At 35.4% G+C, this 21,687-nt stretch overlaps 1 protein-coding gene across 1 annotated transcript in view; it reads left to right on the top strand.

Annotated features, from left to right (window-relative positions):
• Scn1a (sodium voltage-gated channel alpha subunit 1) overlaps positions 1-21,687 on the top strand; it is a 172,278-nt gene that overhangs the window by 119,715 nt on the left and 30,876 nt on the right. The window contains exons 12-20 of the mRNA XM_004646393.2: positions 636-920; positions 1,872-2,252; positions 3,489-3,621; positions 5,124-5,362; positions 6,625-6,798; positions 7,365-7,721; positions 9,292-9,774; positions 19,076-19,196; positions 21,348-21,502. Of these exons, the coding sequence (XP_004646450.1) occupies positions 636-920; positions 1,872-2,252; positions 3,489-3,621; positions 5,124-5,362; positions 6,625-6,798; positions 7,365-7,721; positions 9,292-9,774; positions 19,076-19,196; positions 21,348-21,502 (2,328 nt within the window). The remainder of the gene's footprint in view (positions 1-635; positions 921-1,871; positions 2,253-3,488; positions 3,622-5,123; positions 5,363-6,624; positions 6,799-7,364; positions 7,722-9,291; positions 9,775-19,075; positions 19,197-21,347; positions 21,503-21,687) is intronic.

Below are 21,687 nucleotides of genomic sequence, written 5' to 3' on the forward strand. Positions count from 1 at the left end.
AAAAAAAAAAAAAAAAAAATGGTGGGCCCTGTTCCTGGAGATTTGAACATTGCATTTCACTTAGCAGGAAAGTATTGACCCTCCCTTCTCCTTTTCTGCAGATAAAGTGTCATGGGGGGATGAGAAAAGGATTTTTATAATCATCTATTATAAAATTTATAATCCATTATTAATTCAGTTAGTACAATTTTAAAAGTATTGAGGAAGTCTTTCAATAACCAGAGAAAAGATTTCAGATCATTACCTCATTTTTGTATATGGCCTTAAATACCTCATCAGCTTTTCTTCCATGCATCAATTTTATTTTTTTTAAAAAAGAAGACAATGCTAATTAAATACCAATTTTTAGAGGAAACAGTAATATGTGTTATGTCTTCATGGACAGTCACTAAGCCCTTTTGATATGTGCTCTATGAACAGTAACAAATATAATAAATTTAGCAATGGAAAAAACAAGATTATTTCTGAAAGTCTTCATTAGATAGAAAAAAATGCCCTTTGAACTTACAAAGCATCCTCCATATTCAAACAGCTTCAGTCAGCTAAATGTCTTTATAAGTGTCATACAAAAACTCAGGGAATTCTGAAGAAAGACAAAATTTCTCTCCTAAATGCTAAATTTTTCCTTAATGTAGCAGGCAGCCGCCACCACAGTCTCAGAACATTCCAGAGAGCCCAGCGCGGCAGGCAGGCTCTCGGACAGCTCTTCCGAAGCCTCCAAGTTGAGTTCCAAAAGTGCTAAGGAAAGAAGAAACAGGAGGAAGAAAAGAAAACAAAAAGAGCAGTCTGGCGGAGAAGAGAAAGATGAGGACGAGTTCCACAAATCTGAGTCTGAAGACAGCATCAGGAGGAAAGGGTTTCGCTTCTCCATTGAAGGGAACCGACTGACGTACGAAAAGAGGTACTCTTCCCCACACCAGGTACGCCGCTGCTGAGTTACCATGCGTGGGTGAAAAGTAGAATGATGAGGAGGAGAGAAGAATGAAAAGGGACCTAGGACTTTCACCAAATAAATCAGCGATTAGCTTTGTTATACTTGAATCTACTTTTCCTGCACTTAGTAGACATGTGACCGTTTTACTCCAAGTATATGCGAATCTACAGATTGGTGTACTTGAACGGAAGGCTGACAGTCAGGAGACTTGGACTGTTTATTGTGATATTGCCTTTTGGGTACTTATTTATGATACCATCAATCCTGCTGATCGTCAGCTCTTCCAACAACAACAACAACAACAAATGTGGATCTGAAGCTAGGCAATCAGTAATGACCACTTGATTATTTTATGATTTTTGAATTGTATTTTTCTCCTAACTTGTTCATAAAGATGCCATACATGCTTCAGAAAATATGCGTCATGGTGCACTTTATCAAAAAGAACACCATTAGGAACAAGTTTCAAAACTAATGTGCTTTGTAGGTAAAACAGGAATAGCAATTCGTGACTTTAGAAAAGTAAGCTAATTTGTCAAATGTGTTGGCATTCACTTGGGGGAAAGACCAATGAAAACAAGTGTGGCCTTGTGGAGATCTTGCATTCAGGCTTCACTGAACATTGGCAGTATTTACTGCTATATATATGGATGCTAACATTTAAACTTAAGAAATGATGGCACAGGGATTTTTTGCTATCGTTATGTTCTATTTTAGCTCCCTATTCTTTAATATTAATAGCTATAAATTTCCTTCGACAAAACCAATTTAATCTGAACACCTATACATTTAGAATGTCAATCAAAAGGCATGTGCCACATCCTGTTATGAATGCTGGACTTTCCATTAACTAACTTAATCTGGCACATTGGTTGAAAGTGCATTTCAAAGGGCTGTGTTAATAAGATTTTGCTTTTTATTTGTTTCAAATTTTTAGTCTTTACTGAGCATCCGTGGCTCCCTATTTTCTCCAAGGCGAAATAGCAGAACAAGTCTTTTCAGCTTTAGAGGGCGAGCAAAGGATGTGGGATCTGAGAATGATTTTGCTGATGATGAGCACAGTACCTTTGAGGACAATGAGAGCCGGAGGGATTCCTTGTTTGTGCCCCGGCGACATGGAGAGCGCCGCAACAGTAACCTGAGTCAGACCAGCAGGTCGTCCCGGATGCTGGCCGTGTTCCCAGCGAATGGCAAGATGCACAGCACTGTGGATTGCAATGGTGTGGTTTCCTTGGTTGGTGGACCTTCAGTTCCTACATCGCCTGTTGGACAGCTTCTGCCAGAGGTGATAATAGATAAGCCAGCTACTGATGACAATGTAAGGAAGTTTTAAATAGTTCAGGCATGGCTGGCCCATTATTGCTGCACCAGCCAGTGTTTCTACAGAATGGAGTTCTTGAGAATGATTCCTGGTTGGTCAAGCTGTGAATGCACCTGCATCGTGTATTACCTTCAATAGACTAACCAGCTGAGCCTTGAAACCTCAACACTCTTCTGCACAAACCTGAATGCATTTACATATTTAAAGTGCTAAGAATTAATTAGGCATAATAATTACTGCCTCCAGTTGGAGGATTTGCTATATACCCACACTGAATTTAGATATCAGGACACCCTCAAAGGCCCTGGTATAAAACTAAATTAATACTCTTCCTGCTTAAATGTAAAGGGTGTATAATAAATCTTTCCATCAGAATTTTCAATATATGCTTCAGTTCAGAGTTTCAAAAACATTGTGCTTACACAGATAGCTTCATTATTACCTTAAAATTTCTAGTATGCATATTTGTCTTACTAAAAAAATGCTGATATGTCTTTTCAAAACTCATCTAAATGAAGAGATAAATTGTTAATGGAAGCAGATAATATCAATTGTCTGTGTGCAAAAGTATGTCTTATAGCAGTGAATAAATACCCAAATGAGGAATTTCTAAACAGATGCTGCCTCTTTTAAAACAGCTCATTCATTGGAAATATATCAGCATGATGAGGCATGGTTAAGTCAGAATTAGTTGACTTATTGCTTTGGTACCCTGGATGAAACTGTTGTCCATGCAGCATGTGTGTGTGTTCTTTTTAAGCATAAATCTTGTGTTGTCAATGACCATCCGTGTCTTGTGTCTAGAAAAAGAGATGGCAGCTAATTGTGTTTTAATCCTTGGTATTTCCTAAAAATCAAATGGCTACCTTCTCAAAAATTAAATACTTGATCACTTAGATGATTCTGTAACTTATTAGTTTTTTGCTAGTTCGAATATATGAATATTAAATATGACTACCAAAAGATTTACTGAACACCATATTTACATCACTTTTCATAAAATTATAAAATGAGAGAATTTTTAAAAACTTCATTTTTGCTGTATGACTGAATGGTCAACAGTTTGGACATTCCAGGTTAATGATACAATAAGTCAGTAATATCTGCCATCACTAATTAAATATGGAAGTGCATGATGCATGTGTTTCATGAAATTCATTGTGTCACCATTTGATTATTTGCTTATCCTATTGTCTGAATTAATCATTTAAGGCAGTAACATTTTCTGTACAGGGAACAACTACTGAAACGGAAATGAGAAAGAGAAGGTCAAGCTCTTTCCATGTTTCTATGGATTTTCTAGAAGATCCTTCACAAAGGCAAAGAGCAATGAGTATAGCCAGCATCCTCACAAATACCGTAGAAGGTTTGTCACAATTCCCTTTTTATTTTTTTAGTAAAGTCATTCTCTTATCTGAAATAATTATCTCTATTTACCAAAAAGTGTTGCACAACTCATCCTAAAAACAGTAGGTTTCACTCAAGGGTCATTATTTTCATATGCACACACATATTCTAAAAGGTTTAAAATGTATTTAAACTTAATGATGATGGATTTTAAAGATTATTATATTAACTGTGTGTGGCAACTCTGAAAGTGCATTATAAAGCATTTTTGTCAGGGGTTTCTAACCCCACAAGTCATAGCAACTCTCTGTTCCACTTAACTTCAGACTTCAGTTACACTGTCTCCTTCAACCTCATCTTAAATATCCTCAAGATTGGTACAAATTAAAAAAAAAAAAAAACCTGAAAAGATGACTCATTGTTCACATCAGCCCCCATGCTATCTCTTCGGACAAGACCTGGACAATGTAGCCAGTCATTGAACAGGATTTCACACGGTACATTACATCCAACTATTCCTCTTGAGACTTCTAAATGGCCCTGCAAAGTGCTGAGCCTACAATATGGACCCATAAGAAGAGAAGGATTTCTCTGCTACCTATCTTAGTGACTTAGCTATGCCTAGGACAAAGTACCCAACACAAAGGAACTTGTGGAAGGAAGAAATGCTTATTTTAGCTCACAGTTTAGAGCCTTTCAATCCATAGTCATCTGGCTCCAAGGCAAGGGATACTGCAGAAGAAACACAGCCCAGCAGGGCACGCAGGAAGCAGTGAACTGGGCTTCTTTTTGTCCTTTCATTTTCTGTTCAAGATATAAGGCTATGGTTGGTGCCACCCCCAGCGGGGGGGGGGGGGCGAGGAACGGGGGGACGGGACGGGACAGGACTACCCTCTTCAATAAATCTTTTCAGCCGCACCCAGAACCGTGCTACAATCCATACATTACCTCTGCTCTTTGTGTTTGTGTGATGAACCACAGTGGCACCTCCGTTCACAAGCACTTTGTGAACAATTTCATTTGGCAAATTTTTTTTTAGGAACACTTGAGGGGCTGGTCAGAAAGCTCAGTGGACTAAAGCACCTGCTTAGGCAGATACAGTAACAGAGGTTGATCTCCTGCGTGCAGTTCTGGCCCCGCCCCCAGGGCGTGCTGAGACAGCAATTGAGACTGGATGTGGTGGCTCGCCCCTGTAATCTCAGTGCTTGGGAGGCTAAAAACAGGAGGTTTGCTACAAATCCTGTCTGCATAGTGAGATCCTGTAGACCCTATACTAAAAAAAAAATACATAAAAAGAACCCTCGAGTCCAGTGACAAACATAACCATGACCAGATTCCTCCCAAAAAAATATGAATGGGGATTTAATATTTAATCAACTACACAATACTTTGACTTTATAGTACATGAAAATATGTCTATTTCTGAAAAAGAGTCCAGTTTCTATCCAGTCTATCTGCAATAAATATTTGTGTGTATAAAAAGAATCTTCCAGTGTTTTCCTTTTTCTTTCTTCCATCTAGAACTTGAAGAATCCAGGCAGAAATGCCCACCCTGTTGGTATAAATTTTCCAACATATTCTTAATCTGGGACTGTTCTCCATACTGGTTAAAAGTGAAACATATTGTCAACCTGGTCGTGATGGACCCATTTGTTGATCTGGCCATCACCATCTGTATTGTTTTAAATACTCTCTTCATGGCGATGGAGCACTACCCCATGACGGAGCATTTCAATAATGTGCTTACAGTAGGAAATTTGGTAAGCATATTGGAAGGTAAATGTGTTCAGTCTTCAAATTTTCTGTTTTGAAAATACTTACATTTAATAAATGATAGCACTCCCTCATAACTTCTGTCCCCACAAATGGGAATTATGTGTAACTACCGCACATTATTTGTTAAAAACGACACTCAATGTGTTGCAAAAATTAAGAGAACAGTAGGTGTAGACAGACTGTAGTACTTAAAAATTCAGGGGGCTGAGAAGATAGCTCAGTGGAATAAGTGCTTGCCCTCTTCAAGCCCTAGTTCTGAAAAAAAAAAAAATCAGTACTATATACTCTGAAATTTTTCAACATGTAGGAGTAGTTCAAATTAAGACACTTTTTTTTTGAAATGATGGTATCACTATCTCATTAACCATAGGAGGCAAAAATGATATAGGTAATCTTTTTCTTAGTTATTATCTTTGCAAGAAATAATGTAACAAGTTATAAATATCTTCAGTTTTTTGCTTCCGGGATATAGGTTCTAAGTACTGTTTTATACATCTACTCTATATCAAAACATAAAATATTGAAAAACATGGATACCTTTTGGGTATTGTGGGATTAAGTAAACCATTTTGCTAAAGATTGTTGCTTAATTCTTTCCTTTTTGTGCTTCAAAAATAAATTATTAAAATGTAAGTCGGTTAGCATAACTTAGAAACATGAGCTTTTATTTGCTGAAAAAGAATCTTGCTAAAGTAATACATGAATTTCCTATGTTATTTTGTTAGAGGTTTACAAATTTCATGTGTGTAACATAGAACAATGATAGCAATGCACATATTCTAATAATATATAAGCATGTATACTAGTTCTCTGATTTGAGGGAAATGATTACCTTATAAATAAATAAAGCTGTTCATGGGCATACTTGTCAATATCTGTGTTGCATGAAATCTAGAGCAAAAGGCAATTTGATGTAATGGAGAGTATACTACCAAAAGTAGAATATTTGTACTCAAATACAAATTTTTCCATTTTCTAGTTGTATTGTGTTGTTGAGTTACTTCACCCATTTCAAGATATTACTTTCTTGTACAGAAAGGAAAAAATATAATATTTCCATGACTCCACTTATTGGACTGTGCTTAAGGATAAAATGAAATAACATAAGAGAATTATATCAACTATAAGCTCTTGTACAAAGATCTTAGTAAGAGAATCATTACTGCAAAAATAGCATAAATATTGTTCTAAAAGCAAGTATTATAATATCATTTCATGGAGTTAGAGTAACTTTTTTTGATCTTAGGTTTTCACTGGGATCTTTACAGCAGAAATGTTTCTGAAAATTATTGCCATGGATCCTTACTATTATTTCCAAGAAGGCTGGAATATCTTTGATGGTTTCATTGTGACACTTAGCCTGGTAGAGCTTGGTCTTGCCAATGTGGAAGGATTATCAGTTCTCCGTTCATTCCGATTGGTAAAAAAAAAAAAAACACAAAACAAAAGAGTAAAAATAAGAACCAGGTTTTTTTTTCTTAACAATCAGTGTTCTTGTATAGGACTCTCATAGATTTTGCAAAACAACTATTAGCATTTTAAATTTCATGTTTGGTAAATGGGGGGGAAATATATTTTCTCTTACTTACTTACAAATCATTTATTCCAAAGAGCAAAGTCACCTACTACTCAGCTGCCATTCAGATTAGGTATTGCTTTTACATGAGCCTTGTAGAGTGCCGTAGTGTAGGGAGAGGCAGATGTTGTCAGTGACTCAACCAAATACTGGGGAGATGCTGAGGACTGCATGCATGCTGGGCACATATTCTACCACTGAGCTAGACTCCTAATTTTGGAGACTTTATTTTAATCATGATTTTTTGGTACATGTCAATACATTTAATGCTTGTAATAATCTAATGATCAAAATTATATATATATATATGTGTGTGTGTGTGTGTGTGTGTGTGTATAAATACATATATATATATATACACACACACACACACACACACACACACACACTATTTTTTTCTATTTTCCTAGCTCCGAGTTTTCAAGTTGGCAAAATCTTGGCCAACATTAAACATGTTAATAAAGATCATCGGCAACTCCGTGGGTGCTCTGGGTAACCTCACCCTGGTGCTGGCCATCATCGTGTTCATCTTTGCCGTGGTCGGCATGCAGCTCTTCGGGAAGAGCTACAAAGACTGTGTCTGCAAGATTGCCAGTGACTGTAAACTCCCGCGCTGGCACATGCACGACTTCTTCCACTCCTTCCTGATTGTGTTCCGCGTGCTGTGTGGGGAGTGGATAGAGACCATGTGGGACTGCATGGAGGTCGCTGGCCAAGCCATGTGCCTTACTGTCTTCATGATGGTCATGGTGATTGGAAACCTAGTGGTATGTACTGACTTATGATGTGCATTTAAGAAAGATATTAATATGATAATAAAATAGTGACCATTTTGCCCAAAAATCCCTTTATAATTAATAGTTTTAAATGTCTCTTACCTTAGAAATATTATATTCACAATTTTTACATTTCCATGTGTTTAAAAACAAAGAATATAATAATAATTGATTTTAATACACAATTTTATTGTATCAGTCATTTTTGTGCATTTGTTATGTTATGTGAATTACTATGAAGACAATTTAATGGACTTACTTTAAAAATCCAGAGCCAAGCAAAAAAGGAAGTCTGTACTACACATATCCATTTGTATTACTTATATAGTACTAGGGCTAAGTCAGATACAAGATGTGAATCAAATTTTTTTTTCCTAATTCTTTCTCTGGAAAATATACACCTCCCAAAAATTAAAAAGGAACCCTTTTTACAATTACTACAAATGCCATTTATATATATATATATATATCCCTTTGCAAGTGGAGGACACAACTGTGACTCATAGACAATGCACCCATTCCCCAAAAGTTGTGTGTTTGATGGAGATACAGAGACAGCGATAGAGAAACAGACCAAAGAGAGAAAGAGACAGACACAGGCAGAGACAAAGAGAGCAATATTGACTGTCAGCAACACTAAAAAGTGTTGGTTTCAAGAATGTTGGTACTGACTGTGCCATTTTCTTGTCTGTCACTGGAATGTAGTATTCAGTCACCCTATGTCATGTGGCATATGCCTTAGCCAGTCTAGATTGGCCGATTGTCTCTGTGGTTCTAAGTAAACACAAAAGATGGCTCACATGATATACGAACATAGTAAACCTTCTTACTCTTTCTTAAATTTGGAATGCTACCATGGATACTATGAGAATATAAAAGTATGCTCCAAAAGACATGCACATTAATGTGCCACTCTCATGGACATATTAGACATTATTTATATGTAGTTCTCTTAATTAGTCAATACTGAAGTAAGAGAAACACAATCTGTTAAGAAAAAAATGTAAATGTCTTTAAATCTTAACCTTTAATCATAGTGTAGAGAAATAATGATTTTCTCAATTCACATTCAACACCTGCTTGTCAAAAGGAAAGTATAAAGTATGTATGTAAATACATCATTTTAGATTTTAATGTTCATTAAGTTTAAAACTCTTCTGCTGAACATATGTAAATCTGTTTTCTTTTACTATATAATTTTAAGCTTCATGATATTGTAGGTCAGCCACTCAACTGCATTGGAAAATTGGAAAAACTCGAAAGCCATGGAAAGCATGTCTATACCTAGCTATTGAGCTGGGTGATAAAATTCTGCGCACCCAAACTAGGGGGCAGACAGGGAACCGGGGGCAGAGTCCAGGGCCTCTTGCTTGATGAAAAGCATGTGCTCTTCTGCTATGCTCTATCCCCAACCTACCTGAATTCTAGCAATGATTCTGTCTTGTGTCTTTCTCATCAAGTTTTCGAATTTACAGTTTCCTCCGTATCTAAAGGATGATGTAAGCATAATATAATCTTTATATCATGGTGAAATTATAATCATGGCTTTATTGTCTTTAAGGTCCTGAATCTCTTTCTGGCTTTGCTTCTGAGCTCATTTAGCGCAGACAACCTTGCAGCCACAGATGATGATAATGAAATGAACAACCTTCAGATTGCTGTGGACAGGATGCATAAGGGGATAGCTTACGTGAAGAGAAAAATATATGAATTTATTCAGCAGGCTTTTGTTAGGAAAAAAAAGATTTTAGATGAAATTAAGCCACTTGATGACTTAAACAACAAAAAGGACAGTTGTATGTCCAACCATACAGGAGAAATTGGGAAGGACCTTGACTATCTGAGAGATGTAAATGGAACTACAAGTGGCATTGGAACTGGCAGCAGTGTTGAAAAGTACATTATAGATGAAAGTGATTATATGTCATTCATCAATAATCCCAGCCTTACTGTAACCGTACCAATAGCTGTGGGAGAGTCTGACTTTGAAAATTTAAACACAGAGGACTTTAGCAGTGAATCTGATCTGGAAGAAAGCAAAGAGGTAAGATTCATAAACATAGAAAGATAGAAAGGGGTGTGAGTGTGTGTGTGTGTGTGTGTGTGTGTGTGTGTGTGTGTGTACGTCTTGTTACCTGTATTTATGATCCTATTTTTTCCATCTAAAATTTTTTTTGCCATCTCTTAAAATTGCATTTAATTGAAGTGCCAAAGATTTAATTTCAGAAGAATGATTAATAATACATCGAACAACATGCTGATATGTGAGTTTTCTCATTTTTGGCAGAACCAGGGATTGAACTCGGGCTCTTGCACTTGCCAGGCAAGCGCTTATTCTACTGAGCTATCTCCCTGGCCCAGTTTTCTCATTTTTAGTAAAGGATATCTGTTAGAGAGATGAAGAAATGACATAATAAATGAACTAATCTAATCATTATACAATGATTTATTCCTTACAACCTGTAGAAAAGTGTTCAATTATAACTTTTCTGATAAGAAGTTTAGCTTAAGAGAGGTTAAGGCCACTTGACTGGTGAGGTATAGCTCTGAGACAAGGACTTGGAGCCCTTGTCTGTACATTTGGTGTGTCTTTGTTGTGTCACATTAGCCCAGGACTTGAAAGAGAACTCTAATGATGAGAAATTACCTTCATATCTTCTATCATTACAGTGACACTTTCCTAGTATTAAGCTTCTTGGCATATCATCGCCAAACCTGTGTTAGTGTGCCAGCAGCGTCACTCATTGCCTGCTGAGGAGGTCTGCCCTTGGGTTGAGACAGCCACCTTCTTACGGTATTTTCACATGACCTGGGCTTGGTGCACACACAAGGAGAAGCAGTTTTGGTGTTTTGTTTTGTTTTTTCTTTTTTATAAGGTCTTTGATCTTATTGGATTAGAACTCCAAACTCATGAATGCATAAGCATGTATTACACCCCTAGAAGATTCAGTCAAACACAGCTACATTGAAGGTTAGAAATTCAATCTTTGAAGGAGGAGGTGGTGCAGTTGAGTCCATAGCAACCTACTTAGAAATAATAAGCAGGGCCAACCAAATAACTCAGTGGATTAAAGTGCCTGCAAGCAGGCACAGGGGCCAGGGTTTGATCCCTGGGCATGCTGTGCAGGCCCCGCCCCTAAGGCATGCTGAGATGGCAATTGAGACTTGGTGTAGTGGCGTGCACCTGTAATCCCAGCTCTTGGGAGGCTGTAAACAGGTGGATCACTACCAGTCTGATTTAGTAGTGAGACCCTGAACACCCTGTAGACCCTTCCCTAAAATACAAAAAAAAGAAAAAGAAAAAGAAAGAAAGAAACAAAGAAAGAGAATAAGCAAAGATTCCGGTGAGGATACAGACTTTTCCTTATCTGCAGTGACTTGGCCTACTATTCTTCCAGTTCACATTGATGTAAAAATGATGCACATATAGTAGATATCACATGTGGAATCTGGAATTTTGACCTTTTCCCATAAGTGGTACACAGTCCTCTCTTTCTATCCTGGCCAGTGGCTATGGGCCGCACAGCTCCTAGTCAGCCACACTCTCACAAGAGTAAACAACTGCTGCTTGACAGTGTGCTGCGTGGCTAGCTGTGATGTTCAGTAGGCTAGGTGTGCTACATGCACTTTTTATTTATACTATTTCCCACTTACTGAAGACTTATTGGAAGCTGCAAGTTGAGGATCAGCTATATAAGCTATTTCAAAAGAAGTCTTAAAAAACATCCTCACTTTACAGTGTTTGGAAAATTCAAAATACATTCCCACATGTTAATGTACATAGTGTAAATATGTTTTTAAAATTGAATACATCAAAGACATTTTATTAAGGACACAATTCTGTTAGAATATCACCATGCACAAGGGAAACAATGTTGCATTTTGATAGTTACCCACATCTGATGCCAAACGCTTATGATATTTTTTGACTTATTATTGAATATACCCCTGTAGAAGTGATCCAAGTATTTATGATGAATCTCTGAATGATCGAAGTCACCTTAATTGTTTTGGAATAGAGGAATAATAGAGCTACAGTTTTATAACTTGACACCAACCAGAGGGCTTTGTAGGTGTTTGTGTTTTGTGTAATGAGAAACGTTCAGAGACATAAGAGTAGATCAATCCTATTCACATTTCTCATGTCTATGAATATAGACTTTGGGGGAAAGTATAGATTATATTATAAAACTTTGTGGACTTTACATTTATAAAATTGGTTCTGAACTTATGATTAAATAAATGTGACAGTATTCCTCCTATTCCTGATTTATTTGTCTTGAATTTTTAGACCCAACTATAATACTTGATGAAGAATAATAGTTATAACATTCTATCTGTGGAATATAGAAAGGAAAGCAGGAACTATTTTATTTTATTTTTTATTTTTTTATTTTTTATTTTTTTGGCAGGACTGGGGATTGAACTCAGGCCCTTGTGCTTGCCAGGGAAGCGCTTATTCTACTGAGCCATCTCCCTAGCCCCACTATTTTATTTTAAAGAACACCCATAACAAATACTTCTTTGCAAAAACCTGGTAAAGTGATAGCTTTATTTTTTTTTTTTTTGCATTGTTCCTGGTTGAAAGTAAGAGCGATCTCCTCATAAGGAGACTAACTACTCCAACACGAGAGACAATTGCACTTCTTCACTGTTTGTAACATTTCAGAACTTGGAACACTACATTAGTTGAAATTCTAAATGTTAGGGTAGTAGAAACTTTAGAGATATAGTATTTCCCATATTATGAGTCATGGTCCCCTGAAAAATCAATTTTTGAGTTAGTAATTTTTTAAATCTTTAATAAAATAGAGTATATTCCATCAATGCACATGACCTATTATTGGGAAGAATATTAATGAATGAGCTTTTGATCCCTGTCCTGTATTTTAATGTGTTGTCTAATATGAGTATAAACACTGTTCCTGTGGGTTATAGTGCTGAATGATCAGGAATTCTTAATTTGGAGAAACACTTCCATTCTCCTTAAAAGTAGTGATCTTGAATTCACAGATAAAAGGTGCCACTTCCTCTGATAAGACTCAGAAATATAAGACACAGATCATGGATAATAAATAATGAATTCACAGTATTTGTAATCTTACTAATTACCAAATGTCTCTTAATAATTTTAATTGCCCATGTATCTACTTTTAGGTTATGACATATTTATGTATGATTAGTACACAGTAGACACTCAAGTCAAACTGTTTCAGCTTAGCAACTCTTCTTTTTAAAATTTTATTGTAAAACTTTGGTGTTACATATATATGGGTATAATGTGATGTTTTAATATGTGCATATACTGTATAATGATCAAATGAGAATAATCAGCATATTAATAACCATATATATTGATCATTTTCTTGCTATGGAGCATTTAAATTCCCCCTTACTATTTGAAATACACAATGAATTGTCTTTGGCTACAGTCACCCTTCTGTGCAATATGGTATCAGACTCTATTCTTATCTGACTGTTACATTTCACTCCTGGCATCAACTCTTCCACATAACCCCCTCTTCCTATTCTCTCAAGTCTCTGAGAACCACTATTTTACTTCCAATTTGCATGGGCTTAACTTTAGGATTCCATATAACAACAAGATCATGCAGGACTTGTCTTTCTGTGTCTTACTTATTTCATTAATATTATACCCTGAAGACATGACAGCATAAATAGGTATATGAAAAAATGCTCAATATCACTAACCCTCAGAAGTAGAGAAATCAAAATCACAATGAAATGTCATGTTACCCCAGAGAGAAAGGCTATATTCAGCCATTAACAGAACCAGTTTGAATGACTCTCATCATTAAACTTACTCTGCTGAGAGTGTGATTGAAATCACAGTTTTATTTCCCATGATACTGGACATCATGTTTCCCTTGATTCAATCAAATAATAAAGTAGCCTTTGTCCTTCTATCTTTGTTAGCTATGTTATCTTGTCCATCTATATTTGGTTTCTTAAAAAGTAACAATTTCTCATCATTTTCATGTGAACTTCTGTTGAAATGCAATTCTGTCTCACCCAGTTAAAAATTCTAAGCTAAATACTAAAGCATTTATTCAGTGCTATTTCATTTCAGGTTTTTTTCCTGTATTATTAAATCCAGTTTCCTGTCAATATTCTTTTAAAAATTATCATACTGGCTCAAATTTTCTGACTGTTTCACTTCCATTTCTTTTTTGTAAAGACAAAAAAAAAAGATACAGAATTTCCAGACAAGTTAGTAGGAAATCAACAATGGTTATTACACTGATATTGTTATCTTCAAAGGAGCGCTCAGAGTACAATATACAAGCATGCAAAACTGATAAGACAATAAAAGCACAAATTATTCTTTTCCATGAACTATAGCAATTAGTAGCATAATTACCTTAGCTATCTTCTATATGCACTTCACCATTTCTTCCCCTTTGGTCAGAAATAAGCAGAATGGTTTCTCCTCTTTGATGCTTTATATTGTGCTCTGTCATTACAGCAAAGTAAATTTATAACATGCTCTATTTAGAGAGGGATTAAATGATAGCTGATACTTCCCACAGCAAATATTCCTTATTCTCAATAAGGCAATCTATGGCTTATTAAACATAATCTCACCATTTTGGCTTTTACTGCTTAAGCTTTATTCCTTTTGTCTACTTCATTATTTATCAGTTTTGGGGTTTAGAGAGGAGGTAAATTAATAAGGTAATGGGGACACTGATAAGCCATGATTATGCTATAAAATTTTCTTTAAAAAAATAACTCTTAAATATTAAACATGAATTGTCATCTTGGAACAGTATTGATTCAAAATACTATCTCTTCTCACCACAATTATATCCTCTCATCTCAATATGTTAATGTTCTCATGTCAGAATTTCGACAATGATTTTTCTGTAGTAGGTCATCATAATACCTCAGACATTATACTGGGGTTAAATTTACAGGTGACTGAAGTTATCAGTTCTTTGGGTATGTTTTAATACATGTGAGAACATAGTTATAATGTTGATAAGAAAAACAACTTACACTTAAGCTAGATTCTGGGTAATATAATTCCATGTTAGATTCCTACTCTATAACCCTTCCTGGATATCTATTCTTTAACTTTTTCATCTCAAAAATAGAGACAATATCAAGTATGATAATAAATGCAATGTGCCTCGAACAATGTCTGACATTGTAAGCATTCAAAAAATTGTCATCATCATTACTATTTTCATAGCAATCTCAACAGTCTGTATCATTTAGTCTCCTTACAGGAATTGCTTATAATTATTTTATATTGTCTTTTTTCTTTTATGCCATTTACCCAGTATAATAAATTATTTTACATGTCTGTCTAGGAAAAGTGATACTGTATACATTTTTTAATTTAATTTTAAAATTGCTTCAATTAATTTTTTAAAAAGCCATTAAAATATTTAAGAAGACATTTTACTGAGGAACATTCCAATTGGACAGGATACAGATGCAAGAATCTAGAGGGTCGAAACAACAGGGCATGTGTAGGAACAATTAGCTTGGAAGGTCAAGGCAAAAAATCTAAGGAGATGAGGCTAGAGCTGCAGAAAAAGACCAGGTGCCCCCAGTTTCTGAGACTCTAAGCAGAGACTGGTGAGGAGAGTCACAGTAACACGGAAGTTCAGATTTGCTTTGCAACCCCCCCCATTACCGATGCACTTACCAGTGGCCCCCACACAGGAGCAAACTCTCACACTGTCTTGCCCATACCCTCCTTCTCTCATTCTGAAATTAAGAAGAGACAGAACATAACTCACATTTTCTCAACTCCTCAAGGCCCAACTGACAAGAACCCACCCAGTACAATCACATACCTTGAAGACATATTTTCAAACCTCAAAAAGCTTCTTGACTCTTGCAATAGTAAGAGTAATGATCATCTAAAAATCCAGACATCTACTCAAAGTTAATAATGAGTGGAGATTTGGACAGAGTTTGTAAAGCTTTGAAGTTAGGCAGAACTGCTTAGAGATAACAAAAAAGGAAAACCCATACCTATCCAATTTGAAAGTATATTTCTTTGGTTATTGATCATGTTTATAGAAACTTTATCTTCAAAAGACCTACTGCAATGTTAGATATACAGTAAGTACTCAATAACTTCTTGACGGTCAGTTCACTAAGAGGTTAGTAGCCCTAACTTTACTATGGGAAAATTACTAATTCTCCACTACTCATTTATTTCTGTTCTATACAAACTCCAGAATAATGAGTAAAAGTAGCCAGGATAATGTGTGAAACCAGTTAGGAGAATGATGTATCTTGGGCTAGAATCCAGGGCAGTCTGTTAAGAGTCTCTGAATTGAACCACAAAAAAAGAGCTACTTCAGAGATGCAATTAAATAAATTTGGCTTTTGATACTGTCAGTATTAAAAAAAAACAAGAAATAATAAATAAGGAGATTTTGAGTCCAGGTGTAAAAAAGAAATGATATTGTAAGCAACTGGAGTGAAGAATTTAGTTTCAAAAGTTGTGGCTGAACAAAAATTGTCATGTCAATTGAGAGACTGTTGAGTACAAATGCCACTGGGCCTGCCTCTTCCTCCCTACAGCACTTCAGATCAACCATAGAATTTACGTAGATTGCCTTAAAAGAATTTGAAATTTAACATGAAAACTGAGGATCACTTGTCTAGACTTTCTGTGAGGAGATCTTGCTTTGGAATACTACTCTTAGACACTTAATCATTTTTAAAATAATCTTTAAGACTTTTAAAATATGGATGTATAGCCCAAATATATGCATGAAAAAGAGTGTATAGAAGTACATGAGTAAAATATTACAAAGTTATGTTACAAAACAAAAGTGAATGATATTAGAATGTTCTTTAAAATAATATTGAGTGCTTGGATAACAGTTCTTTCATGTGGAGAAGGTCTAACCAGGAATGCAGTAACTTTGAATAATAAAAATGATAAAAACTTAGTTTGTCATCATTTGGGCAAGAGATATCATGGAAGAATATTTAGAGAGAAATCAGTAGGCATGAAATAAAAGTAACATTTTTATCATTGTGGGATCACATGTTTTTATGTTAGGACTCACAGCTGCTGATTGGAAAACTAAAATCCAATCCTAATGAAATTGAGGAATAGATGGAAAGTTGATATAAGCCCTGATCTTTATAATTTGGTACTATGTGTGAAGAAGTGGATTTCCTTAGAATTTTGAGCTGCTACAAGTGTTCTTTTTAAGTTCCCAGTGAGTTAAAATTATATGACATTTCCTTTATAGCAAGATAGAATTCATTTGGCATGTCCATGCTGATTTCCATATGCTTGTGCTCGTGTGCTCCTCTATCAGCAATACCGAAGGGCCCTTTTCTCCACAGCCTTATCAAAAATTGATATTATTTGATTTCTTAATGATAGCCATTCTTTCTGGAATTAGTTGAAATCTCAGTGTTATTTTAATTTGCATTTCTCTACCTTTGAGAAATGTCTATTCATTTTACTGGTCCATTTTTCATTTGAGGTTTTTTTATTCTTGGAGGAGATCTAAAGTTTTAGTTCTTATTAATGCTAACTGGCAAAGTTTTTCCCTTTTTTAGGTTGTCTCTTCTTTCCATTGATTGCTTCCTTCACTGTATGTAAACTTTTCAGTTTCATATAATCCTATTTGTTGATACTCAATATTATTTCTTGTGAAATTGTAGCTGTATTCAGAAAGTTTGTGATTCTACCTATGAATTTAAGAGTTTTGTCTACTTTATCCTCAGCAGGTTGTGTTTCTGTTTTAATATTTAGATCTTTCAACTATTTTTTTAGTATAGTATATGAAGAAAGATATAGGTCTACCTTCCCTCATCTGCATGTAAATATTCAGTTTTTCCTGCACCATTTGCTAAAGAGGTTATATTTTCCCTAGTATAGGATTTTGATCTTTGGTCAATGATAGCTCCTGTGTCTGAGGTTGTCTCTGTATCCTCTGTTCTTTTCCATTGGTCCACATGTCTATATTTGCTCAAGTACTATACTGTTTTTGTCAGTGTAGCTGTGTAATATAGTTTATTATCTAGGATTTTGATACCTCCTGCTTCACTCTTGTTACCAAGTATTGCTTTTGCTGGTCTAAATCTCTTATGGTTCCATATAATTTTAGGATTGTTTTCTCTTGTCCTGTAATGATGTTATTAGCATTTTGATGGAGATTGCATTAAATCTAAGTGTCAGTTTTGTAAGTATGGTGCAAAAAGTGCCATGGCTATTTTAATCATCAGCAAATATTCAGACTTTCCACACTGTTGCTGTTCAAAAATATAAATAACTGAATTCATTAATTAATCTTACCAAGAATTTAAAGATCAATGTAGAACATTGGTGATTTGTTCCTGACTTAGTGGGTAAGTTGATATTCTCTATTATTTATGCTATCTTTATGTGTGTGTGTGTGTGTGTGTGTGTGTGTGTGTGAACTCTTAAAATAGAGCTGACCAAGACTGAAGTACCTAACTATAATCCCAACTTCTCAAAAGCTAAGACAGGATTGCTTGAACCCAAGATTTCCACATAATGAAACCCTATATCAAAAAGAAATAAAACATGAAAAGGAAACTTGGTCAAGTTATTGTTGTCAAAGTATGAGGTATATTATCTTTAACTGGACTCCTTCCTTTTGGCTTCTCATGACATATTATGAAAACAGTTTGTCAGTAAGGTGAAAATTAAATTTTCTCACAAGTTATTTACTGATCATTTTTTGCAACACTTCAGAGTCTGAAATATTTCACAGAAATAAACTTTTATTTAGTACAGCTAAGGTTACTTTTATCCATATATTTTAACCTACTGTATAATTTTCTCTGAACAACACATGGAACATTAATACATTTGTAATAAATAATTCTGAGCACCCTAACCATGAGCATTAGTACCATGAGTTCAAGCAATGCATAGTATTTGCTCTCAAGCAAGACATTGTTAAAGAAATATGTGCAGTCAAGCATTAAAATAAAGAATAACCTGCTGACACTTCCTTCTAAGGTAGGATTTCTTTCTCTCTCCCTGTCTCTGCTTTTCTTTTTCCTCCTCCTACCTCTCCTCATCCCCTTGCCACCTCCTTCCCTAATCCACAGAACAGCACTTTCCTCATCCATGTGACCCATGACCATTTGTAACATCATAGCACAGCAATCTGACTTCATCCTTTGTGAATTCACAATGCACAACATTTTTCTCACCTCTTACTCAATTTTTCTTTTGCTTTCAATTTACAATAGTACCTCAAGACAAGACAAAGTAAATCCATAAGAATAATTCTTTCTTGGAAGGGCACTTACTAAATAAATAGAACTAATAGGATTTACTTTTGTACCCATTTCTTGAACAGAAACTTAATGAAAGCAGCAGCTCATCGGAAGGTAGCACTGTGGACATCGGAGCCCCTGCGGAAGAACAGCCTGTTGTGGAACCCGAAGAAACTCTGGAACCCGAAGCCTGCTTCACAGAAGGTAAAGACAAATATCTTCATGGTAATCTTTGATTTGTAGAGTGCCACCTTTTTAGCTGTTGCCTCACAAAATGAATCACACACAACTGACGTTGATGGTAGATGTGTTTTCAATTACCCTCAGTGTGTTGACAAAGAGAATTTAAATTGTAACGTTGTACTTCAGTGACCTCCACCCATGTTCGGAAAGGCTTGAAGAACACGGAGAAACCTAACAGCAGTGTAATACCCATCTCTGACAAAACAAAACAAAAAAGGGAGATATAAATAAAGGACCATTTTGTAGTGAAAAATATATATGTATATACAAGATAGTTAGGATAGATATACAGCTACTTTCTCTTAGTTCAATGAGAAGAAAGGTTTGTACTAATATTGTTTAGACAAGATGTCATGTCTACATCTTGTCCTCTGAATAACTACTAGGAATACAACAATATGCAATGTATTAATTATTGTAACTGTCCTACCAACCTGTTTTGAAACTGTTTCATTGCTATTTTATCTTTTTTTCTCATTAAAATGAATAAAAAAAATTAAAAACAGCATGAAGAAACACACCCAAATGTAATAAACCTAATAACTAATATAGACTTTTTAAAAGACAGTGACAATTTTGCAATAAATGAGCATCTTAAATACTAGTCAAAATTATCTTATAAGAATTTGTGTTAGCTGGGCCTGATAGTGCACACCTATAGTCCCAAAACTCAGGAGGCTAAGGCAGGAGGATCGCCATGAGTTCGAGGCCAGACTGGGCTGCACAGTGAGATGCTGTCTTTAAAAAATCAAGAAACAAAAGATCTTCCAAAAAACCCAAATTTTTAATGTGTAAATGAGTTTTCAATAAATTTTGGAAGAGTCAGGGAAGTATGGCCTGTCTTAGACATCTGACACATTGACAGTACCTTGTTGAGCCTGGTAAAATATGAGTGATTGGTATGAGATATAATTTTTTCTCTAATATTTCCTTGGGATCTGATTCCTTGGGACATAGAGTTTGGGACACATGAATATATTGCATATTTTCTATTTAGTGTTATTTTTATTTCCCTAATATGTTTAAATGTCAATGATTTTCTGTTTCATAAATAGACATCACTCAAAGTCCTTAAAACTACCCTCTTCTGACTATGATAGTAGAAGGCTGATGAGATAGCTCGGCTGTCTAAAGTAAGGCAAGCTTAAGCAGCTGCACAGGACTGCATGGTTCCATCCCCTGCACCACATGCCACACCAGCCTCACCCTCAGGGTGGGCTGAGTAGGAAAAAATAAATAAATAAAAAGACTGATAGCAAAGTTTCTTATTCTCTTGAATAGCTATAATAAATTCAGCTGGTAACCAATTATATATTATCTTCTAAAATAATTCTCCACTTTTAAACTGTGAAATGCATCTTATTCTCTTCCATTATTTTCCTTCATTCTTTCTTAGTTCCCTCCTTATTTATTTTATTTTCCCCTTCTTCCATTCTTTCTCTTCTTTTCCTTACAACCTGTTTTCTATATCTTATCTTTTTGCCTTGGGGCAAGGTTCTTCTAACTCAAATCTTTTATTGAAAAATAAAATGTAAGTTTCTTGGGAAGAAACTAGATGTGTTTTTTTTTGTTTGTTTGTTTGTTTTGTATACTCCATGATGCTTAATAAAGCACTCAAGATGCGTGTGGGTTTGCTGCTGCTGAGAGTGTAAGGGAAGCAAGGTGAAGAAGGCAGTGACCAAGTGTGACTGTGCAAATCACACTTCTGAGGACTAAGTGAATTTTGGAAAACATAAAAGTCCTTCTAGAATTGCCACAAGAAACCCTGTACCTTAACATACTTTGTATTATTGGAAAAGAACCTTATTATTGCTGATATCCTCTTTAAGTAAGTAGGTTTTCTTGTTATCATTAATTTCCATTTTGTAGTCATTTTTTTAAAGTGACAGAAAATGTAAAATGTCTTTAACCAAGGGAACATTTAAAGTGGTGAAAAATATTCACACCTGCACATAGCTAATGAGCGTGCTTTTGCTACTCCAGGCTGTAGAGCTTTATCTTAGCAAGACATGGATCACAGTATAATGGAAACAGGGAACAGCAACACGCCAGGAAATACGAAGAAAACCACAGATTTATGTGAATACGCTTATCTCCACATTATATTTGCAGGCTGTGTGCAAAGATTCAAGTGCTGCCAAATCAGTGTGGAAGAAGGGAGGGGAAAACAGTGGTGGAACCTGAGGAGGACGTGCTTCCGAATAGTTGAACATAACTGGTTTGAGACCTTTATTGTTTTCATGATTCTCCTTAGTAGTGGTGCTCTGGTGAGTGAATTCTAAGCTACGGCACAGCCGTCCTTACTTTTTAATATCTCCTAATACTAATGATTTAGTAATTCTTTCCATTCTACTGTTTTTGTATCTAATGTATTTTAATAAGGCTCTTTTATCTTCCACACCAAATATTTAATGTATGACTTTGCATTTCCAGAATTACTTTTATTTTTTTA

The sequence above is a fragment of the Octodon degus genome, unplaced genomic scaffold, assembly GCF_000260255.1.
Source record: "Octodon degus isolate 3935 unplaced genomic scaffold, OctDeg1.0 scaffold00267, whole genome shotgun sequence".
Classification (NCBI taxonomy): Eukaryota; Metazoa; Chordata; class Mammalia; order Rodentia; family Octodontidae; genus Octodon; species Octodon degus.